Below are 25,673 nucleotides of genomic sequence, written 5' to 3' on the forward strand. Positions count from 1 at the left end.
GTGCTTGCTAATAACTAAATATCTAAATGGAACCCAGGGGTCCGCTCTGGACCAAAGCGCAGCTGTCCCCATAAGTGTCCCTATAGAGATGGGCATGAACTTAGATCCACCCTCCTCCCTGCCCAACAGAAGTTTCACCCGGATAAACATATTCTACTTCATTTTGTGCCTTAGGCTGTTGTGCTGGGTTAAGCAGCTGCTGTGTTTCACTCCAGAAGTGGTTGCATTCCAATGGCAGCTACATGACCCCTGTGTACAGTATACTATCTATATTTATATCTTATATAGTGCCTGTCCCCATGGCATCTAAGCACTGATGTATCATTTGATAAACAAATTGACACACTGCTTTGGGATCTATCAAATTGAAAGGCATTGTGCCAACGTGGGAAATTGTTCTTGTCTGCCATGGCTGTCCTGTTAGAATCAGACATTCCCTCCCCTCCCCCCAGACCCCTTGCTGTTTGAGTTATTACCCATGATTCTTTAATGTAGGCCACATGTGAATTACTAATTACAGTGAAATCAAGGCTGTAAAATAAATAAATAAATACCAGGAAATGAACTAGAGCTGCAAAGCAAGAATCGGCAAAGGAAAATTTAAAAAAAAAAAAAAAAAAGGGAGGGGGGGTAAGGTGGAGGAAGGATTTTTAAAACAAACAACAAAAATAAAAGACTGGAATAACATAAATGATTCCAAAAAACTCAGAAAGTGGAAAAAGCCAACCACCAAAACGTGCAATTCAAAAAATAAAATAAACAAACAAATTGGTTTTAGGCCACAAACTTGGACTGGCACCCGCCCCTCCAATTTCTTACCATCGCTAGTGGAGTCGTTATTTAGCGAGCGTCTTTCTCGCTTCCCCTTATCGCAAGAAATTTGACGCATGATAATCACATCTATGAAGCTGGCCGCTGTCATGGTGGTCTTACCGAGTGCTCGGAGCTCCTGTTCCTGCATTGAAAAGGATTTACTTTGATTCTTTTCTCTACTGTGCTGCTCATTGACCGAGACTGCGTGCTGCTGATCCAGGGGTGGATGATGGTGCTGGTTTTTCCCCTGTCCTCTGCTATACTGCTGGGTAGAACCTGGCCCGGAGGCTGGTAAGGGCCTGGACTCCATGGCTTTAACGGGTGACGATGACTGTTCTAGGCCTGCCCCACTGGGCAGCTTTGAGGTGAACATGTTGTTGTCAGTCTGAGGGCGTTCTACCTTGGCTTCTCGGGCCCTAGACGCCTCTTTCTGTAGGAGAGCAGGGTCCATCATGGCTGCATAGCTGTCCACTCCACTGAGGGAGCAGTGCAGGGCAGATGCCGTGGGAAATCCTGCAGAGCGGATGGGCGATGTGGTGGTGATGGTGGAGGATCTTCAAAGCAAAAAAGAATGCAGAGATAATATGACCATGGGGCTGAGAGATGCTGCAGCTTCCCCACCCCCACAGGAACTAGGCTGTTTGCTCCTGTCAAATCCAGTAACCCTATAGAGGTATTAGCTAAGGTGCATGTTACTAGGAGGTTAATGGATCCAAAGCCAAACTATGCGAAACTGACACAGGAGACGGTCACAATGCGTCTTCCTTGGAAAACTAAACAAATGGGGCCTGACTCTGGTCCTGTTTACACCAGTTTGGACTTCAGCAGAGTTACTCCTCATCCGCACTGACGTAAGTGAGCAGAGAACCCTGCCCATGTTCCATTTAACCAGTGTGGCTGATTCCCCGTTTAAAACTTGGGCATGAGACTGCACTGGGGTAAAAAAGGCCCAGGCGGAGTGTGGCATAATACCAGAGAGCAAGAGGAATCAGATAACTTCTAGCTTCCTGCTGAAGTTGGGACGAAGAGCAAGCTGGAAACCCCACCACCTACATATGCATTTCCACAGATTATTTGCGGCACAAGGGGCTAGCCAGTTGGAGTGACCAAAATAATGAGCCCTTACTTCAAAAGGCTGAAGAAAAGTTCTCCTTGAGGCAAAGGCTGAAGCACGGGCTGAGTAAGAACATCTGGATTTGGCCCAGAGTGGACAGCCCACGACCATCCCTCTCTTTGCTCCCTGGGAGCAGCTCCCAGCAAAAGCCATTTGAAAAGGAAAAGAGCTTGGTCAAAATCAGCCAGCTCACCACAAGCCTGCTGCTGAGGCCTGCTCCCATTCAAATCAATGACCAAAAAATGCCTGTGGCCATCAACGGTGCAGGATTAGATCCTTAACGACCCAGAGCCCTCCACCCACCGAGATCAGGAGCGCGGTGAGCCGCAAAGCCCATACACACCGCAGAACTGACGGGGTGAGGCTCTCTGACGAGATGACCTTCATGCCCGTGTTGTGCAGCACACTAGGGCGCTGCTGGACAGTCTCGTGGGTGCGGGGCGAGGCAGGAGAGTGCTGGTGGCTATGAGAATGAGTGGCTGAACGGCTGCTGCTTTGCTCGGTCCCTGTAAGAAAATGCAGTGAAGAATCTGAGCTGGAAACCAGTATGGAAAACCAAGGGGCAAGTGACAGTGAGATGGGGAGGAAGAGAGAGCTCTGCATAAACCTTAGAGAACTGTCCCCAGTGCCACCCCGCGCCACGCCGCCCTCCCACCACCTGATAGCGATGACTCTGCTCACCAGTGGAACCATTGCTATCCACAAGCCATATGGCCTGGGTTCCTCCAAGCCTACCTGGTCTCCAGATGGGCGCATGCTCCACAGTGGTGGCTGCTAGGAAGGATTTCTCGCGCTCCCTCTCACGCTCCCGATCTCGTTCCCGTTCAGAAGCCGATGCTCCTGACTGTTTGGTCATGTGCGTGGGGCCTCCTGGAATTCAAAGGCAGCCAGTGACAGAGGGCCCTGCGAGCGGAATTCTGGTGCAACCTCCAGTCCTGTGAGTGTTGCAGCTACAGATCTCTGCACGAGCTTCCTAAACCAGATCCTGGCAGATAAGCAAAGACCGGGGCCTGATACCACTTACACCGGAGTAAAGCCGGCGCAACCATCGGGGCACAAGTATCTGTATTAACTGCACATTTCGATCTGTACCCAAAATGTGACAGATGCACTTGACTTTTAAGATAGTGTGTTCGACTGACAAAAGGGATCAGATGGTTTCAACATCACCTATGGGGAGACACAGCCACTAGGCCAGTGATTACAACCCACTGAGACTGAATGAGCCGTACCTGTCCACTGTGGGGCAGTCTCCTGGGTAGGCCCTGCTGGATGGAGACAGGAGTAAACACTCTCAGGGTGTATCTGCACTAGAGCTGGAAGCAGCTGGGGTTGGGAGATATTCTCGCCCTAGGTCTGATTGAGCTTATGTTCTAAAAATGGGAACGCAGCTGTGGTGTCACGAGGAGTGGGAGGGGCTAGCCACCCCAAGGATGATCCCGTCCAAGATCCTAGGGAACTAGCCCCTCTTGCTGTTCACAAAGCCCTGGCAATTCTTCTCTACTCAGCGCAATCCGAACTAGCACGCTATGTCCTTCTTTCGCTAATGTTTTGTTCCCAAGAGCTAAAGAAAACACTTCAACAGGGGATCTCTGGTTACAGACTCTCAAAGGGAGGAAATGCAGGTGTCTAACACACAGTCGGGCCTGCAGGGCACCAATTGGTACATATGGCTCCCACCGAAGGATCGTATGATTCCCCTTGAGACAGGTGAGGCAAGAGTGCCAAGATGGGGGGGCAAGTCTCTCTAACGCACCCGGACGAGGACAAAAGTGCAGCTAGCCTCAGAACCCATAAACACCGCAGCCCCACGGAAATCACTGGAGTTCTTGTCCTCACAACTCCATCTTCACGAGTGAAGTTTGGTCTGGGCTTCGTTTGTGAACTCTCTGGGGGAGGGGAAAACATCTCGCCCAGCTGCAAGGCTGCATCAGGTGCTGAGTAAGTAACAATGCACAGAGCTGAAGGGCCCAAACTGCCAGAGCAGGTCAAGTTCTAGCAATGTTACAAACCAATGATTATTGGCTGCACCTGCAGACAAGAACAGTCCTTCCAGCCTCAGAGCTCTCCATAGAAGAGAGAAACAACCCTACTGACCATCTGCCCAGCTCGGGGCCCCCCCACTGGCCCCAGCCCTAGCCCCAGCTCGGGTTAAGCCCAGGGAAGAGGGACTGGTAGGTAGTGATCAGACAAGAGTAGGACCAGGACTCTGCTGTGCTCTACACCTGGATCTGAATCGACCTTGGACAAGTTACATCTCTCTGTGCCTTGGTTTACCAGCTCCCTTCCCCTGTTGGTTTAATTTGTGCACCTCAAACACCTGAAGATCCTTGGACGGGAAGTACTATCAGCGTGGTAAGAGCTGCAGGGACTAAGAATTCTGGGTGTAGGACAAACCAGCATGCCAGGCTCGCCATACCGAAATCCTGGCGCAATGGGAGTTCCTGGGAACACGAACACGAACATGAACACACACACACACACACACACACACAGAGCGAGCGAGCGAGCGCGGGGGTTCGATTTGTCCACATGCCCACCCAGGCAGATTATCAGGTGGCAGTTTTACCTGGGGAGAGCGGGGAGCTGCTGTGCCGGCTGCTAAATGTCTGGGGGGCGCTGGGGATGTACGTGATTCGGTCCATCGAGGCGGCAGAGGTGCCAGGTGTGGGGGGCACAAGGACGGGCAGGTGCGGCACTTGGGAAAGGTCGATGATCCCTGGAGAGAGAATCGAAAGGACTGTCAGGATGACAATCAAACCCACGCCCCAAACAAGAGGGTGCGGAGAGCGATGCTGTAGGGAAGCCCTGGGAATTGGGACAGCGCACCAACACACGTACCCCGGCAACTGGGAAGGGGACACTAGCAAGAGAACAATCGGATTGTCTAGGGCTAGCTGCATAAGTTAAAAGCTGTTTCCTGCTCTGTTGCGAACCCCTCTGGCAAAGGATTATTAAAAAAGAGGAAGCATTGAAAAATTAGGATCTACTTCTCGCCGTTGATGCTCTTGGGGTTATCACCATTTATTATTTCTACCTAGGAGCCCCAGTCACAGACCAGGACCCCACAGTGCTAGGTGCTGGACAAACACAGAGCACAAAGATTGTAAGCTGCCTGGGGCAGGGACTATCAGAGGGTGAAATCCACCCCGGTGCAGACCCCAGCTGAAGGCCCAAGCACCATGTAACTCCCAGTTCAGGCCCATCTTTCACACGGGGAATTTCATCCTGGGTTTACTTAATGCCTTTCACTCAGCTTGGACAGTGAAAGTGGAGGAGCCGGCATGGCTTTCTTTTGAATGGCGGGGTCCAGGCACTGCTCTGGGGGTTCTAATTCCGCAGTGTGGGGCACTCTACCCACCCCGCACATGGCATTCACTGAAATGAAACCAACAGGATGGAAAGCTCTGGAATAGGCTTCCAAGGGAGGTTGTGGAATCCCTATCATTGGAGGTTTTTAAGAACAGGTTGGACAAACACTTGTCAGGGATGGTTTAGGCAGACCTAGTCCTGCCTCAGTGCAGGGGGGTGGGCTAGATGGCCTCTCAAGATCCCTTCCAGCCCTAGATTTCTATGATCCTACGTACACCCCATTCTGTATGTGCCGGGGTAAAAGAAAGGGCAGAGTCAGAGCCTGAACTGAGAATTCTCTTACTTGGGGGGCACTTGAGTGGGGTCATTAGCTCAGATCAGTGTGTTCTGCAGGTAAGCATAGCACGAATTTTAGTTCTGGAGTCAGAGGGGACCCCCAGATTCCCTGTGGGTGGGATTTTAGCTGGAGGGAGACTCAGTAGCATCACAGAGTCAGCTATGAGGACAGAGGCCTACTCAGCACAATGAGATGAGAAAGTCCCCCTGGGTCTTTTCTGAGAGATGCTTCAAATCAGGTCTCATTTGCTTTATTCCCAAAATCAAACACAGCTTTCAAATCTCAGGATTTACACTGTGCTAGAAGGGCCCAGTTCAGCACAGTTCACTGGAGATACTGTCTATAAAGACCAGTACAAATGGGCCACTTTTGCCCAGCGATGGGAAGGCGGAGATCAATTTACATTGAGTGAGAATATGCCTACAGCCAGTGTAGACTCAAAGAACCATCAGTGCAATAGCATAAATGCTATTTTACAGGGCTATGGACCCCCCTGTCGATGGGAGCATGTTCTGAAGAGCTGGAAAGCCACAGATCAGCTACTCGGCTGTTTTAGAAGATGTAGCAATGTTACACCCACCCCCACAGAGCAAGCTTCTCTCATTAACAACCACATGTCACACTCACACAGCATTTTTTAATCTTGAAAGAGCTTTACAAATACCATGGGCCAGATTGTGGAGTCCTTCCTCACAGCACAAGTGAAGTCCATGGGGCTCCATGGAGAGAAAGGGCACCAGAATCCAGCCCCTCACTAATTCATCCTTCTGCCTTAGCCTAGTTTCCAGGGTACCCAGATCACGTTCTACATGCCCTGGCTTTCCACTGTACCTTTCTCTTTCAGTGTTACACTCTTGGTTTCTCACCTCCTCCAGTCTGCAAGATTTCGTTGGCACCTGAAACTCCTGCCATTTACCCTGAATCTGGCCCCACTGCTGGGGAATGGTGACGGGACAGCAGGGCAAGGGACAGGTCATTGCACAGCCATGTATTACTAACAGAAAGAAAAACCTGCCAACTGCTAGCAGTAAAGAGGTCAAAGAACAAGAGCAACCTATAGAGCAGCTCCCCGCCCACGGGATTCCAAAGTGATTTCCTCTGCATGTACGGAATCACTTTGCCCACCACTAACAGTCAGTCTCTTTTCGGGGTGGCAGCTTTTTAAGAGCCTGCAACAACCGCACAACCGCATAGGGTAGGAAGTAGAGATCAACAATGTATTCAGTTTGGAGGGAGATTGAGGGTGGGCTGAATCTGGCTAGGACACGCCATGCCTGAAAACAAACCCAACTAAACAAATGATCCTGACTAGCCACACGCTGACTGGGACCCCAGTGTTGTTTTGTCTGGAGGAGGGTGCAGAAGCAGCAGCCCAGAGCCCCTAGTGCCACACGGGGGCACTGCGCCCAGGATTGGATCCCATCTCCCTGCAGAACACTGAGCCTCCCTGCCCGGGTAGAGAGCCTCAGGTTTGCAGTGGCTCTCTAAAAACAGCTGGATAAACAGCACTTTGAAGCCACAACTGGGCCCACTTCCGCCCCTTGGCTTCAGCACCCCAGCTCCAGTCTGAGCCACGGCGTCCCAGTGCCATCTTCCCAGCAATTCTGAGAGTGAGGGAGCAGCCCTCACAAGTCCGAGTGTGTCGAGCCAGGCTGCCATGGGCTCCACAGATGTACCCTGAGGGGCTCTTATCCAAGCACCAGTCAGGCCTGGCCCTCTTTAACCTGTGAGAGCTGATCAAACTCCAGCCCAAGGTCACTGGACTGCCCCTGAAGCAGCCTTGAGAAACCAAACGGGCTATCAGGACTGACAGAAACGAACTGCCTTTGCACAGATGGCTCAGGAACCACTCAACCGGCCGACGCCAAGGTGCTCCTGCCCCTGGCGCAGCAGACATATGTGGCATACAAATGTGCATGCCACATGGGTACTGTCATTGTGATTTCCACCATGAGAGCCCTGCTGGGTGTTACGCTAGGGGCCTGGGATCAGAACGACAGCCCTATGCCTTTCAAGAAGAAAAAATGCCACCAAAAACCACAGACAGCTTCATACTTCGAGGACCTGCAGCATAGTTGAGAGCTAGCGAGGGTTCTCGGGGTGAAAGTCCGCGCAGCATGTCTGCCCTCTGGGCCATGGCAGTGGCGGCAGCGTTCTGGTGCATCTGCTGGGAGGTGATGTAGTCATTGATGATGGTCTGCCTGTTCTCCATGGCGGCAGTGTCTGGATACCCTCTGATGAGGTACGGAGGGTAGAGATGGGGGTACGTCGGGCTTGGAGCAAGATGCCTGGGCAAGTAGTAAGCAGCAGCTAGAAGAGAAGATTCAGACGCGCATGAGCAACTGACAGTACAGTCCTACAAAAGCACAGCAGAGTCTGACTCATGAAAACTGCAGCGCTCAAAAGCATCAACTGGGACGTGGGATAATTTAGGAACAGATAAGGTCCAAATCAGTGACCTGCATCTGGCCTTCAGGCTGGGGAGGCCCATGCAACACACCAGAAACATCAGCCCCCGTGGGCATGAGGGTAGAGGAAGCTGGTTTTTTGCTGTGTCAGGCCTTCATCTGCCAACTGTGCACTGGAGCAGTGTCAGGGTAAGGATGGAACTGAGACAGAGAAGAGCTCATATGAGTCGCAGCTTTAATCCAAAGAGTCACTCAACAGTCAAGGCAGCACTGCTTTAAAAGCCTATTTCCATTGCTCATTGTGAAACAGAACGTCGCCAGCCAGCCAGCGGCTTGTTACACAGCTTAGAACAGAAAGGGCCCCATTCTGTTCGCAGCTACGCCACACTCATAGGAATGGAACCAAGGCAGATTTTTTGCTCAGCTGACATGGGGCTGCTCCTGCCAAGTGCCCCAAATAAAGGAGTACCTGCTTCCAGTTGAATTCCCCTGGGAATTGCAGCGGGGTCGAAGGCCAATGGAATGTGTCCTCTATACAAATCGACACCACTCATTCCCCGGAGTAAATGTTCGTAGGGGGAGATGGGATGGTGATGGTCCGATAGAGTAGCGTGAGGAGACTTGGAATTGGTGATGTCTCTTGTTGTGGGGGTGATCTTTCTGTCCTGGGACACTGGCTTCCCAGCCGTGATGCTCCCTGCAGAAGCAAAAGAAAGGAGTCAGAAGAGTCCATGTTGAAACACACTCGCAGCCAAGTGCTGCTCTCAGAGGGGCGTGCTCTCCACTGCCTCGCTGATTCTGGCACGTACACTGAGCTTTGTCAAATCAAGGAGTTTTTCCTCTGTTTAAACCTACTGGGCCCATTCCATCCTCAGGGTCACAGTGGCAAATGCCATTGACTTCAGTGAAAGCTGCCATCATTTACCTGGGGTCAGAATCTGGCCTGCGGCATGTGGCAACATGTGCGATTTCCGAAAGCATCTCTGTGACTAGGGAGGACGACGAGGGTCCCACTGAAAGCAGCTGCACCTGATTCTAAGAGTTCTGCTCTCCCAATCTGCCCACGGCAAGTGTGTTCCTAAGTCAAAAGCCCACCCTTTCGTTTTGCCTTTCAAATTGCGGGGCCCAACACTCGGGAGCTGGACACGGCACAAGAGGTAACGAGTCAGAGCAGATCTCCTTGGCAACATCAGTGAGAGCAAAGGCTGTTACTTCTACAAAGAGAGCAAGACGCTCCCCCTGGAAACACTTTTGGGGCTAAATTCAGCCTTGGGATAAGGGAGTGTGACTCCAGTGGCTTTAATGAAAATAGGAGTCATCTTCCACTGACATCAGTGGAGTTACCCTCACTGACGGCAGTGATGTATTTGCCTGTTCGCCTTCAAAACACTCTAGGAACAATGATTAACCCCAGCATCCAGGAGAGGAAAGTAAATAAGCATCCCCTGTTATTACGGCTAGGAGAAGAGAGGGTGAGCGCTTGCCCAAGATCAATGCCAGAGCCAGGATTTGAGCTGAAGAGTTTCTGGCTCCTAGGCCTGGGCTCAGTCACTCTCTCTCTAAGGACACACTCACGAGAAATGTTTCAGAGACAACCACACAAGCAAATCTTCACAATCCAACTGACCCTCCAGCCCACAGGGTCTTATCTTTTCCCACTTCCGCACAATGCTCTCCAGAATGTTGTCCTGCCAGGTCCCTGGTTTGATTCCTAAATGAAAGCCATTTTTGTCCTGAATGGATCTCACGTTTGCCATCACAAAGATCTTCACTTAGCCTCAGCAAGGGGCCAGGGACATCTGACAAACATGCTCTCCTGACGCAGTCCGACGAATCTGACCCATCTGAGTAGATGGCAGCGGGACCCCGCTGCCATAGCCCTGTCTGAACGCTCTGCTGGCAGCAGAAAGGTTAATGTTACCAGAGAGAAAAAAAAGTGACCCTGGAAACTCAAAATAAACATGATGAAATAGGGCCCAGACGGTTCTGACAGCAGCCGTCCTCCTGCTCTCACCAGGAGCTGTAAACACTTTCATAACACATGGAGAAGCAGCTGGAATAATGTCAAGCTTCTCCCACATCCCTATTAACTCAGAACTGGCACTTTGGTGCTCGCCCTCTGTACAGGGTGAATATCACCAGGCTGGCTAATTAGTAACAATGAGCCCTGATTCTAAGAGTTATGCTCAGCTCATCCGCTCTGGGGAGGGAAACATATCATGTGAGCCCAGGGTCCAATCAAAACAGCTTGAATGTCAAATTCTTGCAACAAACCACTCGCAAACAAGCCACAGACCCCGAACTATTCAGAGACGTGAGCCAGCGCATCATTTCCCAACAACAAATAAATGCAAGAAAAGCTGTGATCCGTTTGCAGACAGGCAACAAAGCGAAATTCCGCAAATCGAGGATTCTTTAGGGATGACTCAACCAGCTCCGGTTCAGACAATGAAGTTAAGCTGCTCAATTTCACTGTCTCATTCTTATGCACTAGCCCCGTTCAGTGACGTTTGGGTTTCCAGCCCTGCAGGGACTGGTTAATTCCCCTCATAAAACTGTTTCCATTGATGCAAAAATAACCATGGAAACATTTCAGGTTTGAATCGCCACTCCTTTGGTTTTAACAGAGTCTCAGCTACTTGGCAGGGCCCTGTACATCAAATCTGGCAGAGGTGCAGAGGGATACACTTATCGACCCATAAAAACTCTTCCCACTCCGAAAAATGATGCTCTGACTTATCCTTGCAGACCCCCTATAGGCACTCTGTCATCTACAGACACACAAAATTATGCCTCTGTGCTGGAATTTAATAGAAATATTCAACTCTTTCTTGGGAAACCTCCAGCCCCTCTGTGTGTAGCCTCCCTAACACCAGTGCTGCACGTTGGCCACATGTGCGAATCACAGAGAAGCCAGCCAACCAAAGGGCATTTTTCTGAAATGAGGTATCTTGCTCCGCTTTAGCAAACGATCAGTCTCTAGGCCCTATGGTGGTGAAGGCCCTAATACTAGACTGATCACACAGGCAGGTGGACGGAGAAGTGTCCCCCACCTATAACTGCACAACTTGTAGCCTGCTAGAGAACAGCAAGCGCGTGTGGGGCTCGTGTTGCTTGGCGATGCCGAAGGCTAGGGTGTTGGTTCTCAGTGAGGAGGGAATGACTGATTTCCCATGTTCACGTATTGGTCAGAGGGAAATCCCATTGGATAAGCACTTTGGCTTACATTTTCAAAAGCGACTAGTGATCTTGGGTGATCTTTAAACGCATCAGTCCCTTTTGAAAGGTGACACCAGTCTAAGTACAGTCTGTCCCTGGGAGCCCACAGGTGGCTCTCAAGAGGTAGAGCTTAAGGGATGGAACATGGCCTATCTGCTCAGGCCCACCAGGCTCCTTTTCCACCCTAGAAGTTTGGGGCAAGGGTTGTTATTTTTGGTAATAGTGATGGGGGTGCAGCGTGAGATCAAGGACCTTTTGCCCTGGTCCTGTTGGTTGCTGGGTGGGTTGGCTATTGCGTTAGCCTGGGTCTATTGGCTGTTGGGTGGGGTGGCTATTGGTTTGCCCTGGTTTTGTTGGTTGTTGAGTGGGGAGGCTATTGGTTTGCCCTGGTTCTACTGGTTCCTGGGTGGGGTGGCTATTGGTTTGCCCTGGTTCTATTGGTTGTTGGGTGGGGTCAGGGGCGGCTCCAGGCACCAGCACGCGAAGCACGTGCCTGAGGCAGCAAGCCGCGGGGGGCGCTCTGTTGGTTGCCACGAGGGCGGCAGGCAGGTTGCCTTCGGCAGCATGCCTGCGGCGGGTCCGCTGGTCCTGCGGCTTCGGTGGACCTCCCGCAGGCTGCCACCCAATCCGCAGGACCAGGGACCTCCCGCAGGCAAGCCGCCAAAGGCAGCCTGCCTGCTGTGCTTGAGACGGCAAAATACCTAGAGCCACCTCTGGGTGGGGTGGCTATTGGTTAGCCCTGGTTCTATTGGTTGTTGGGTGGGGTGGCTTTTTGAAAATTCTTCTTCTCTATTAAGGATCACAGGCAGGGTCACCCATGGCTCTCTTTGGTCACCCCTCTCTCATTCGACCGTCAGAGGAAGCATGAGGAGGCAGGGACGGCACTAACGCTCTTGGACGCAGACTGCAGTTTTCTGAACTGCAAATGTAGTTTGGGTCACTGGCACAGTTGCAGTCAGGATGAGATTTCTCTTGCTCTGCCTGATGATTCATGATCCCTGACGCTCTGGCTGGATCTAGGGGAAAGCGTTGCTGGAGCTGACGCTGTCTGTTACAGTAAATGCGCTCTACGCATATGTGCTTGTGTCCTTGTATTTCACCAAGCAACCAAAAGTTAACCGGACGAAAGGAAACAGGCATTTGCTAGACTGAAGCGCAATCCTATCAGCCAGGCAGCGAGTCATTCTGGCTACGTCTGTGCTCTGGATTGCTAGATTTGCCCTGTGCCAAATTCTGCCTGCCCGAGCAACCTTGCTGGCTTTTGAACGTGGCCTCTGAGAGCAGCTATGGCAGCACAATCCCAGTGCTTTGCCAGGCCAGGGTCTTGCTCTCAGGCTGCTGGCGAGCAGCCCAAGTGATTTCAATGCATGCAGGTGGAACTGCGCCCCCTGCTGGAAACACACAAGCATTCTGAAGCAGCAAAACTCTTGCATCTCCCAAAGGGATGTCAGGTCTCGACAACCCAGCTGGACTGTCTCCATCTGCTGGCTAGCATGGATTATACCCAGCTACACCCAAAGCCCTCAGATGCTATGGTGATGGATGAGGGATAAATGCAGAACTGGGAAGACAAACACCTAGACTTGCACAGAAGAGAGGGGAGAAAATATCCCCCCTCCCCCCAATTTTCCATGTTACTTAGCTTTCTCCCACACCATTAAAACATGTGCGTTCCAGATCAAAGCCTGCATACAGAGTAGACGCCTCCTCTGCAGCACAGCCTTCAGAATCATACAGGGCCAAATCCCATTCTCAGCGATTCCAGTGTCAATCTGGAGCCATCTCCATTGGCTTCCAAGAGATATTACAGATTTACACCACAACGTTTGGTCCATGGCAACTACTGCACATTTCCCTCTAGCGTTTGTGAGGGGATAGCAAATAGGGGGCAAAGGTGGGAACCCGGCCAATGCCCTGTATGCTCCAATCCTAGCATTTCCTAAAAGCCTTAACTGTCCCCAGCGCATTAGGGGTCTGCTGGAGAACGACAGTTACCTTCATGCTGCCTTGGGGTCGACTCCCTTGTGGATACTGGAGAACCTCGATGCAGATGGCTACTAAACGCTGCCCCGTGGTCCTCGTAGGTAAGTGGGCTACGGCGAGGCTTTCCGGGCTCAGGGACAATCACGGGGGCTCCCCTGGTAATTGAACCTCCGGAGTTTGTAACTGGGCTGGGCCTGCTTTTCAGGCTCTCTTCGTAACAAGCTCTGTCCAGAGTCCTTGGGTCTTGCATGACGTCCAGCGAGTGCACAGAGTGAAAAGTCCTCCCTGGGCTCCCGATGATCGACAGGACATCATGCTTTTTGGCACTTACTGAGGAAGAGTTGCTGTCGTATTTCAGCGGGGTACCCTGGGGAAACAAGGCAGCGAAGAGGGCATCAGAGTGGGGAAGGGAACGCAGCAGGGCAGAATCAGTGAAGATCACCATTTGCTCTTTTAGGTTGTCACTTGCACTCGGTACTCAGCCTGGGCCTCAGGGTGGGATATTCCAAAGCACTTAAGTGACTTGGAAACAAAAGTCCCACTGAAAATCAACAGCACTAATACTGTACACAGAACTGCACCGGTGAGACTCAGAACTAGGAGGTAATGCTATTCCACTGGAACAGGTAAAGATGAGCGGAGACTCCTATTCCCATGGGAATCAACCGTCTCCAGGAGCTACAAGCCCAGCAGAACATGGCATGTAAATGCACATTCCCCACTGTGACAACAGGAAGATGAATCACCACCAATGAGTGTCTATATCCACTGTGCTTCTCCCACACGCTCCAGAGAAATACAATACAATCAACAGTCACGAGTATTCTAAACAGCTGCTATCGAAATGCTCCACGTACGGCGAGATGTGCCCCAAGCACTTGTTCCCCAGTTCCTAAAGCCAGTCCTGCTGGAAGTGACAGACCCTGCTCTTAGCGACATCTGCGTAATCAAGAGTCACTCCGACCGACTTTAGTGAGTTTACTTTGGGTTTACACCCGTGTAACTGAGAACACAGCAGGACCCAAAAAGTTTACATGGGGTGGGTGGGTGTCTCAGAAAGGTGGTTAGAAAGGGGCATTCTTCATTACAGAGAGGCCAAAATTGGCATAATTCATCCCATCCCACCACCCCAATATTTCATGGCTGGGGGTTCCCAGGAGACTACACAAGTAATGAGGCCACCTTAGTTCTGAGGTTACACTCATAGCCCAGGTACTAAAAGATTCAGGTGGGCAATAAGTGAAAGAATCACTTGCAGTGTTTGCTAGGACTTAAAATATCCTCCGGACAACAAACCCCACGCTGAATTGCTCTGACAGGGCACCCGTGAAGGAGCCGGACATGCAGCGCCTTGGAGATCTTTTCAAGCTCTGTGACACCCCACACGTGCACTGGGCCCCTCTGGGGAAAGAGGTCCAAGTACGTGCCAGACTTTAACGTATTTCAAAACAGGGGCCAACGTTCTATGGGAGACACCCCCATAGAGACCTCTCTTTGGCCCAGTTCTCTGGTGCTTGGGTGCCTTCATCCACCTGGTGCCATACTGATCCCCTTTACCTCTCGCAAAGTAACCTGCCCCTTCCTCAAGGAACGCACCTGTGTGATAGATCCTTCCTTCAGAGGCCTTGCTGCCACCGGGATGTCAGGCGTGCGCCTTAACTCTTCCCTGGGAATCTCGTGGATCGATCTTCCTGCTTCCTTCACGGTGGCAACGAGGCCTTCGTGAGCTGCTTTCATTTTCAAGGGAGCGAGGCCCTCATGAGGCCTGACTTTGTAAGTGTCGGACAAGTCCCTTGGGGGAGTGTTTTCCCTCTTGAGCTGTTTGGCTTCTCTTCTGAGGTAGTCCTCATGGCCCTCCACATAGGATCGCGGGATTCCTGCAGCCCCCCCCCAAGAAGGTAATGCACCGATGTGATTCTCCAAAGAAGCAGGTCATGCAAACTGAATGATGTACTTATGGCCCCTATACAGGCTGTGGGCCACGGGGGTTTGATGGAGTTCACATGCAAAGCCACTACAGAGCCTGGGCAACCCAACGGGTTCTGCAAAGCCTCAACTGCCTCGCCAAGAGTGGGATTTTTCAGAAACGCTCTGCGTTAGCTCAGCTCTGCTCTCAGTGAGCTCCTCAATGGGAATTTTACCAGGCCAATGTCAACGGCTCACTTCTGAAATCTCACCCTCGCCAAGCAGCAGATATGATGATGATGATGAATACCTAGCTCTTACCTATCCCTTTTCATCATTCGATCTCAAAACACTTGACAAAGGAGGTCAGGATCATTATCCCCATTTTACAGATGAGGAAAACTGAGGCACAGAACTTGCCCATAGTCACCCAGCAGGCCAGTGGCAGAGCTGGAAGTAGACCGCAAGTCCCCTGAGTCCCAGTCCAGTGTTCTGCCCCCTAGGACTCTCTGCTTCTCCAGTCGCTGGCTAGGTCTGCAATGTGACTGCAGAACCAGTGGGACAACTCAGTCCTTAGTTCCTTCCACACTAATTGCATCCAGGGTTAATGGATAGTGCTGAGTTGCACAAGAGGAAATGTCACCTGTCATGGCCGGCCCCCGCCTCCCCTTTTCCTTCCTGTTGTGGATACTTGCCAGTATTACCTTGTGTAATTGAGCCCCGGATATGATGCTGCTCCTTTAAGTTATGGGGACTGTGTCTGTCAGGGGGGATCGCTCGGCCCATTAGACCTAGAACAGGCCAAAGAGAATAGTCAGAAGGTAGCAAGACTGCTGACATTTTCATTATATTTTAAAGGGACACTGACAAGCAAGAAATCACCTAATTTTTAAAAGTTTTCTCCAGTAATAGCACCGCCTGAGATTAATACAAAAATGTTTTCTAAATAGCTAGTTTACTTTTCTCCTTTTGAACTGCTTGTTTACTTCCTGTACTTTGGGGACCAAAAGGCCAGACTGGTCAGTTTCCTTTTGTTTCTAGTCAGTTTCATTTTCTTGTTTTCCTACTATTGCTGGCACGTTTGGATTCAAAATGCTGCAAGGGAAAGTTTCGGGTTAAAAAAGCATTTGCAGGTCCAGAAAGATCATCTTTCCTTAAAGTTTTCCCTGTGATGCATGTATGTCAGTAATGCCTAAAGCATATGGATAGATGCTAACACCTCCAACAAAAATATGATTCATCTACCCATTAGATAGCAATTAGAGAATTGTAACTTCAAAATTGCATTGCTTCCTGCTTTATAAATCAGAAACCCACTTTGACCCTTCCCCCGCAAAATTCTGTGTAACTTTCCCCTGCTCTCAGTTCCATGTGGATCTAGAGAGAATGAAGATGCCACTCTTAAAATATATGAGCCCTACAGATAAACTAGATACTCGGATCCCAATCTTACAAACACTGTAACACTTGTAAGCAGCTCCAATAAAATCCGAGGTTTCACAAGCATAGTCACTTTATTATTATGGTTATTTATTGTTTTATTACAGTAGGGCCTAGGAGCCCCAATCGTGGACCAGGAACCCATTGTGCTAGGTGCTGCACAAGCACACAACAAAAAGACAGGTCCTGTCCCAAAGAGCTGACCATCTTATATGTGCAGAGTTAGCCAGCTCCGACACTGGGTTCTCTTGGTAACGGGGCCAGAAAAAAATTCTACTAAATATTAGAGTTAGGGTTTGTAAAACCTTTTTTAGGGTTTTACAGCTAGGATTATCTGCTGAAGTCCCTTCAACAGTTACAGCTGGGACCTTCAGTGGGAGATGTGTGCCTGTCAACCACTGAAAATCGCAGCCTGTATCTCTAGTTTAGAGCAACTTGGTCATTTCTGTGCAGGGCACAAAGCATGGGTGTTGAGGAGATATTCATTTTTCTGGTAAGGCCTGTAAGTTCTCACTGTACTGACAGATCCAGAAGAGAGATATGGTTGTCATTCACTCACTCGCTCACACAGACACGCAAGCATGCAGCAAAACATGCACTTTCAGTCTGGATGTCTTATTTTAGATGAAGGAAAATGTGAGCCAGAAGGTCCTGCGGGACAGCGCATAGCCATGTGCATCTCCTCCGAAACTGGCTGCTGCCATTCCTCCTGGAACAGAAGGGCCGCTGTTGGAAGATGGGGAGAGCTCTCAGAATTGGAAAGATGCCGCACATTTTCTGCCCTGGTGTTTGACTCCTGACATGGCACGACTGAAAGATTCCCCAAAACCCACCTTCGATGCCAGTGGACGACAGATCGCGCGCCGGCAAACTCCGGCTGATCCTCCCCTCCATCATATCGTAGGTTCGTTTGGTACCAGTGGTCTCATGAGAAGCGCCAGCGCTTCTGCTGTCCTCCTTGGGGCCCTGGGAAGCACCGACTACACCTAGGAAATAAAAGGAGATGAAGAAACTGTAGCAGCATGAAGAAGTGGGAGGGAGGAAGGGAGCGAGGTTGTTTACGGTCATTTGCACATCCACTAAAGGCTCACTCCCATCGGAGTGAGTCCGGCAATTCAGCTTGCACTCAGCAGGCTCTGTCGGCAATACACCATGCTGCTGGGTTCCAGGAAATTCAGCCTCTCTCCCCCTTCTCTGCCCGCCTCAGATTCCAAATTCCATGGCCTCATGTTTGGGCAAGAGCATCGGTCTTTCTCGCTATCCAGACACAGCCTGCGAGACGTTATGGAGTGAAATCAGCTCTGGTGTACGCAGCTGAAACTCCCACTGAAATCAGCCCAGTGGCGCTGTTTCCGGAACACACCTACTGTTTGTGATCTTGTCCAGTCTCCCTAACAGACACTTGGAGAAATTCCCCAGATGAGAAAAGCAGGCAAAGGGGAAGAAGCAAAGCAGAAAAACCTTCAACATCAAAACTAGCATAAAGAACACTCATATTACTCTAATCAGAAGCAAGAGATGGACAAACCACTCAAAGACAAAGGAGGATGTGAAAAATCCTATGCACCATAACAGACGCTGGTAGAGAAAGTACAGTATCAAGCCACAGAATTAAATTAAGCCTCAAATACTAGTTCCTCTTCCAATTTAAAATAGATTTTCATGCAGAACTATGGAAATTCAAGGTAGGCAAGATCTATCGGGCTATTAAATCCATCTCCCTGCCAATGCAGTACTGCCCGCTACAGCTCTGTTGCACCTATATTCTATATTTCCAAGTGATGGGCTCTCTCCTTTTCCCTTGCAAGTCTGTTCTACATCCTGAAAAAAAAAAAATCTACGATTCATCATTGGATTTAACATCAGCAAATCCATCCTGCTGCCACATTCTTATTTTCTGCATAATACAGCCCACCCCATGAAATTTACAAGACAGTTTATGACACAGCTGAAAGCCCAAGGTTTATGTAACAAGCTCCAAGCTCCACAATTGGCTTGCACATGATAAACTCATTGCCTGTTATCCCTGGACTAGTCTATCCTGCCAAGGAATGCTGTGTCCTGACCCTCTTCTTTCACATACACCATATCTAGGATTACACGGTTACAGAAAACACAGGAGAAGTTCAAAACATTTGTTCGGTCCTATAGAGTTTGGGAACAAAAGTTCTCTTCTGTGAAGCCAGTAACGAATAAAATGGGATTATTACGACACAGCTCCCACTATCAGTTTCTGCAGTCACCATACCATCAAACCAAAAGGGGCATCGGGAAAGATTCTGGGAAACAGAAAGTGAATCTCTGTCTCCCTCTTGGCTTCAGACTCATTCAATGTGAAAAATCAGCGGCTGATGTTTAGAGAGCAGCCAGGCATCTTGAGACACATGAAGGGGATAATGTTGCCGCATCCTGTTATCAAGGAACATCTGTTCTAAATAGCTCTTCTGCAAAAGGAACGCCGTCCCTTGTTCTCTTTGTTTCACATATTTGGGCGGGGGGGAAGGAAGAGAGAGATTAAAAAGAAAGAAAATTGCTCGGAAAACATGTCCCTTGCTCGCAGAAGCCATTAGCAATCACATGCAGAATGAGAATAACCAATCTAGCACAATTCAGCTTGCATATGCTACAGGATTTTGTCTCATTAGAGCCCTTTTATTTGTAAGTACCCTCACGGCACTACACAACTTGCAGGTTTTTTCCCCTGCTTGCCAGAACTCGTAATCGCTAACGATTTAATTTAATTTAATTTTTTTTAACTCATTCGCTACTGCATTTGAAACCATCCCAGGATTGTCTAGGGGAAAGGAGATGGTCAGGCTATTAGCGATCAAATCATCTTGTCTTACAGGTCCAGAGAGGAGAGAAAAAACAACCAGATATGCAAATCCAATTACTCTGCCCAGGGCTCTTACTCAATCATTACTATTAATATATACAGATAGAGGGAGAGGTGGCACAAAGAGGCTGGTGGAGAAAGTACAAAAGCGAATTAAATTAAGCCTCACATTCTAGCTCCTCTTCTCATCTGAAATAGATTTTCATGCAGAACCATAGAAATCAGAGATTTATTGGGTTATATAGAGAGCCCATCTCTTTGCCAATGCGGGACTGCCTGCTAAAGTATATGTTCCAGGTCTGTGCATGGGATCGAAACAGTGAAAACTCCTGGAGGTTCATTTCAGTTCTCCCTCCCCTGCGGCCTTGGGTGAATCAGTCAGCTCCATTGCCCCGTAGATAATGATGCTACCCTCCCTCCCCCATATTCTTGTTATTGTTTGTACTACGGTAGCGCCAAGAGGCTCCAGCTGAAATCAAGGCCTAACCCTCAGAGCATGGGACGATGCCTGCCACGAATGGCTGTCAATCCTCAGAGACAAATGATGGGGTGGGAAACTGAGGCACAGAGCAATTCTGTGACTTGCTCAAGGTCACGCAGCAGGTCTGGGAATAGAATCCAGGTCTCATGAATCCAAGTTCAGAGCCCAGCCACTAGAACATGCTGCCTCTATGGATTAGCGTTTGAATGAATGCTCCGAGGGGTAAGAAATATCGTCATCATCATTATACATGTACACATGAAGTCCATGCACAAGCAGGCCCAGCAGCCTGGGGGGGTCGGTGGGAGGCCCACAAGATCCATATGGAGTTTGATTCACATCCATTCTTTGCAGTTCATTCTCTCTATTTGGTAACCCCCCATGTCTGATTAACAGAGCTTAGGCAGCTAATGCAAGGATTGGGGTTGTTTATTCTTTAAACCAGAATTTGGCCTGGGAGAGGAGCTCTGGCTTTTCTCCCCATTGCGGCATGATTTCTAAGATCATCTGTTTGATCTGGAGTGCTGGCTAAAGAGATCCAGTTGCTCATTGCAAAGACAGCTTGGAAACATTTCCAGCGTGGTTTTCTGGTACCCATTCTGCCAACTATCCCCAGGGTGACACCAAGCCCAGCTGGGGTAAAGTTAACAACCCAAAGGGAGAGGAATGGAGATTTGATTTGCACACGGAGCCTGGTGGCCACTACAGAAAATGCTCCTCATACCCAGCACGGGAAGGTCACTGTAGCACAAGACTGGGTCCACAGGGGTGGCGCCAAGCCTAAATTAATGAGCTGTCCGTCATGGGAGGATTTCAACCCTTTTGCTGCTGGCCCAGGGCTCCACGCCTGTGGTGCAACAGTCCCGCTGTTAGTGGAGAAGCCGAGGGAGCTCTGGGAGGTATGGGAATTCAATCCCAGTGGGGCAGGCTTTGTTTTTCTCTCTGAGCCACACAGATCTGTAAGTTGTACGCAGAGCGCCTGGAAATCTGGCTATCAGCATCAGAGTGGGAGCTGCTGAGTGCTGACCCCGGCAGAAAAGCTGTCCCTGCTGGGGGGGGGGGCGTGGCGGGGCGGGGTGCTGACCCCAAACTGGCCCATCGCGAGCCTGTGCTCTTGTCCTCCAACTGCTTGACTGACCGGAGAGCCCCGCGCCATCAGCGGAGACGCTGCCACACCCCGAAGTGTGACCCAGAAAACCGAGCGACCAGTTCTGGAGTGGAACTGAGTAACAGCTTGTGGCCAAGCCTGGAGCTTGTCTTTTCAGACTCGCCCCCTCCTGCTCCTGCTCCCAACACAGAGTGAGAAAGAGAGACCCACTCAGACAACCCCCTGCAACAACGCCCCCATCCCTCCCTACAAGCACCGTCAGCAGCCCACATCAAGGAACCCTCACCTGGGGGCAGGAGGGAGCGGCAGCGTCTCCCCATGGTAGCGATGAGTGGCAGAGAACGAGCCAACCCCAGGCACATTCTCTCTGGTGGCTCCTTCCTCAGCCCGAGAACGTGGCAAGTGCTCCACACTAGCTCGTCCCACTAGCAGCCAAAGCGCCACCCCCACCCCACCTCTCGGCCTCGTTTTGTTGTCAGGCAGGCTGTGGTGGCAAGAGAGAGACGAACACTGAAGGCCGTTGCTCTCTGGAGAGGGATGTGAGCTGTGGGGGTGTGACATGGCAGCAGATCTGAAAGATACACAGCGAGGTGGGCGGGTACATCCGAGATTAGGATCTGGTCCTTAGTCATCTCTGCCTTGCACTCAGCAGAAGTGATGCAGCTTTGTCAGTCACTCATGTTCCTCGTGCGCGTTATGGCCAGGCACCAAAATGCTCCTGCTTCGCATCGGGCCAGGTTACCAAGACTCCTGGGCTCCAAGAGGCTGAGGGTGATGGTCGCTGTAAAGCAGCATCCTCTGCTTCCAGACTCAATGGGGCGAGGGCGTCTCTCAAGGCATCTGCTAGGCTGCCCCTGCCCAGCCCCAGAAGCGTGGGGAAGAGCAGTGCGCAATGAAAGGCTTGTATGGAGGAGTCGCTCATAAGCCTCACTGGAAACAAACCTCTGCTCATTACTCGTGGAAGCGAACTGAGCTTCTGAGCAAACTGCCAGCTGATTTTCGGGCCAGCCCTGCCATCCAGTGAGCAGGCCTGGGGAAGGAAGTAACAGCTGGTTACTGAGTTATCACAGAGAGCACCTCTGCACTTAAAGAAGTGCTGTGACCTATGCAGGGTTGTCAGGGATTGGCTGGATGCCCCTAATGGCGAAACTCTGGCATGGAATGCCTACTGGCAAGAGTTCAAAGCCCAGGGGAAAGTTGGCCACTGGTGAGAGACCAAAGGGCCGCTTTACCTAGCGGTGATATCTGAGGCAGTGTCGCTGAGCAGTGAGCGTGGGGAGCAGAGGGGAGGGGAGGAGAAGCTGGGCCCACCCTACTCCACCAAGTTCCAACCCAGGGCCCTTCAAAACAGGGTAACCTGGCATAGGGCTCAGGTCCCAATACCCCCAAGCATGTTCCCTGGGTTGCTGCCTACCCAGCCCCTCTGGCCTTGTCTCCAGGGTTGGATGTGGGGTCCCCCTTGCGTCCCTTCTGCTCTGTCTCCAGCAGTTCCTTGGCCGGCAACAGCAAATTGTCCCCTTCGGTTCCCAGGGACGACTGACTTCCCACGGTGCAGCTAGGAGGCGCGAATCCAGTGGCCTCCTGGCAGGAGGCTGCTGCCCGCGAGTGCTCTCCTGGGTCAGCACAGACTGAGCTGAAGGGCTCCCTTTAGAACGCTCCCTCCATTGGAAGCATGCCCAGCAGAGGCGAGGGGGTGTGGCCTCTTGGGCCCAAAACTGCTCTTTAACCCTTGCTTCCCCAGCGTGGAGTTGGCACACCGTCACATGGATGCGGGTTGGAAATGTTCCTTTTCTTGGCACTGTCAAGACAATCTTGTATTTTAAGGGAGGGGAAGAGCCTCCGTGCCTGTGTTGCTGTAACACCCTGGAGAATAGTCGAACAACTGGCTGGATTCCCACTATGAGTGCGGATGGCTCCTTTCAGACATTCTTCTTGGCCTGGACACCTTGGGAGCTGCCCTGCCGTAGTTTACTGACAGCTTCACTTCTCAGAAGCAAGGCTCTCGGGAAAGGGTCAGGGGAAAGCGGAAGGCACTTCTAAGTGGCAGTAGAAAAGCCACTCAGGGTATTCAGAGCAGGTTCAGCAAAACCCTTTATCACTGCACCAAACCGAACCGCCAGAGCTACCTCCCTTGGCAGTATCCCAGTAACACAAAGGGGACACTGGTAGTGATCCTGGCAAGCTGGAGATGAGCACGGAGCTTGGAGACTCGCTGAGATGCAACTCTGTGTCTGTATCCTCCATGCTCTAAAAGGGGCTGGGGCTCCCCTCCCACTAGCGTGCGCTCGAGAGCAAATATGTGCAGTGCCCCATAGGAGTCACCCACCCCCAGCAGGCCCCAGGAACAGCAATGCTTCCTTTGTCTGTTCTACACAAGCGGGTCCCACTAAGACAGCAGCCCCTGTGTGAATCACATCATGGTGGGGGCTGGGTTTAACAACAACAACAAACAACAACGAGGAGGAGGGGGCCACCAAGGAACGGGCCCATCGCAGCTGTCTCTGGTGCAGATGCCTGTGTGCTTCAATGAAATAACGAACCCCATGGTGCAAGAGATGGAGCTCTTGGAGTCAAAAGAAAGCAATTGGGAGAGTGGACCAGATGGAAGCACTGGGAGAAGGGGAATATAGCTCCATCCATTCTGAGATGGACGCACCAGAGGACAAGGAGTGAATCTCGTTTCCTTCCAAATGCCACTGCACACGGTGCCTTCTTGACCTCCAAGTTGCATTCAATTGGGGCTCACCAAACATGCTGACTCAACACCAGCGATTCTGACTGCCATTTATAGCAAGGTTTCCGTGGGCTGATGAGGAGCCTGTGGCTTCTTACACAGGGTGTGAGGATCGCATAGGGGCTGCCCTGCAGCCTAGCCATAAAAACCACGGCCAAACATCCCTGGCATCAGCACAGCTACATCGCACTGCCATGCTGAGCTGAGACTCAGTGCAAGGCCCAGACGTGCTGCAGCTTGGCAATGGCAGTGTTAAGAAGCAGCAACCGAGCCAGCGATGCTAAGCACAGCCTGGGAGCGAGATGCTGCCATTCCCCCGCGCTGCGGAACAGATGAGAATACTAAGGGATCCCAGCTGAGGAGCACCAAGCACTATATGAATGTTATCCTTAACTACGCCAGGCTCATGGTACCCTGGGAAATGGGCGTTGTCCTCACTGTACAGAAGGGGAAACTGAGGCTCTGTGTTGTTAAGGGCCTAGTGAAGACTGCTACAGGGGAGCCCACCATTGGAAGGGGGTGTTGTTTAGCACCCAAGTGGGAGACCTTACACTCCAGTGAATCTTTCAGCTGCGTGGTGGGATGTGTGTTCACCTGTTCTCCAGGTGCATCCTCCCAGTGCTGGGCAGGAGCCAGCACCTTGTTGCCCCTGTGGCCCGTCTTTGCCTGACTCATCCAGATGGCAATCAGCCAAACCACAGCCACTTCCTGCGTTAGGGGCGGAGCTAGAGGCTCCACACACCTGCTCTCCCTGCCTGCCCTCTGGCCCTGTGTGAGTTACCTGAGATGCCCTGGCAGCTCAGTATCAAAGTGGAGGATGGAACCCAGAGTCCTGACTCCCAGCCCTGTGCTCTAACTTCTAGGCAGGACTCCGGTGGTCAAAGCCAGGGCGGCCGGGTGGTAGCAGGGTCTGAAGGCAGAGTTATGACATGACAAGAGATGCCCCTTTGCTCAGGCTCCAGCTGCCTGGCAGTCCCCTTAAAGCATTCTCTGCTCGACCTGGGGAGCCAAGGGTGTGATGGGATTTGCCACAGGCCCCAAGTTTCATGGAAAGGCCCCGACTCCCATGGGTCTGACCTGACATCTGCAAACCCATCTGGAAGGGCAACTGAAGGGTCCCCATTTACTTCAGGGCTGGTAACGCTGCACAGCCCTGCTGCTGCATGCTCCTATGGCAATGTCAGCTCGGTGCACGGTGCAGCACCCTGATGAGGCGCTGGGATGCTGTGACACTGGGCGCAGGGCTTTCAACACTGTCCCCTTGTCTCGGAGGAGGGGCGACCCTCAGTGCGAGAGATTTGCCCTAGGCCAGGATGGGCCTTGCACTTTTACTGCCTTCCACATCTAAGGGAATGTGCACCTCAGTGCAGAGGACCTGCACAAGACCCAGTATGTGTCAGTCAGCTCATAGCTGGGGCCTTCAGAAGTGCAATAGTCTCATGTGGGCACAGGGGAACTGAAGCCCTAGAGTCTGATGCCTTCAGAGACTCCTGTGAAGGTGCAGCTTCATCCCCGTTGGTGGGCACACCACCCTCTATCACAGGATTGGTATGCATAGGGAACAAGGAGAGAAGTTACCTTCTGCGCAAAGAGAAAGGTGTCCTGAAGATGCTCTCCCCTCTGATCCACTAAGCCAGCTGCAAGCATACCAGTGTGATCACTGATACACAGCAATTCCCCGGGGCCCCAACTGAGATCAGTGCCCCATTGTGCAAGGCCCTAATGTAGATATCGGAAGAGATGCTCCCTGCCCCAGAGAGCTTACAGTCTAAAATGTAAAAGCAGCCAAGAGTCCTGTGGCACTTTATAGACTAATAGATGTATTGGAGTATGAGCTTTCGTGGGTGAATACCCATTCGTCGGATGCATGTATTCACCCACGAAAGCTCATGCTCCAATACGTCTGTTAATCTATAAGGTGCCACAGGACTCTTGGCTGCTTTTACAGATCCAGATTGACACGGCTACCCCGCTGATACTTGA

General features: G+C 51.1%; 1 protein-coding gene across 20 annotated transcripts in view; it reads right to left on the minus strand.

Moving 5' to 3' along the window:
* Nucleotides 1-25,673, minus strand: part of NCOR2 (nuclear receptor corepressor 2) — a 402,926-nt gene that overhangs the window by 19,204 nt on the left and 358,049 nt on the right. For 14 of the 20 annotated variants that reach the window (XM_030583492.1, XM_030583491.1, XM_030583488.1 and 11 more), the window contains 10 exons: nt 17,365-17,517; nt 15,796-15,882; nt 14,783-15,063; nt 13,199-13,553; nt 8,454-8,681; nt 7,632-7,886; nt 4,497-4,646; nt 2,663-2,797; nt 2,271-2,433; nt 820-1,367 (listed from right to left, as the gene is read on the minus strand). In XM_030583492.1, the coding sequence (XP_030439352.1) occupies nt 820-1,367; nt 2,271-2,433; nt 2,663-2,797; nt 4,497-4,646; nt 7,632-7,886; nt 8,454-8,681; nt 13,199-13,553; nt 14,783-15,063; nt 15,796-15,882; nt 17,365-17,517 (2,355 nt within the window). The remainder of the gene's footprint in view (nt 1-819; nt 1,368-2,270; nt 2,434-2,662; nt 2,798-4,496; nt 4,647-7,631; nt 7,887-8,453; nt 8,682-13,198; nt 13,554-14,782; nt 15,064-15,795; nt 15,883-17,364; nt 17,518-25,673) is intronic. The other 6 variants (XM_030583497.1, XM_030583494.1, XM_030583502.1 and 3 more) reach the window with 2 other exon arrangements.

The sequence above is a fragment of the Gopherus evgoodei genome, chromosome 13 (genome assembly GCF_007399415.2).
Source record: "Gopherus evgoodei ecotype Sinaloan lineage chromosome 13, rGopEvg1_v1.p, whole genome shotgun sequence".
NCBI lineage: Eukaryota > Metazoa > Chordata > Testudines > Testudinidae > Gopherus > Gopherus evgoodei.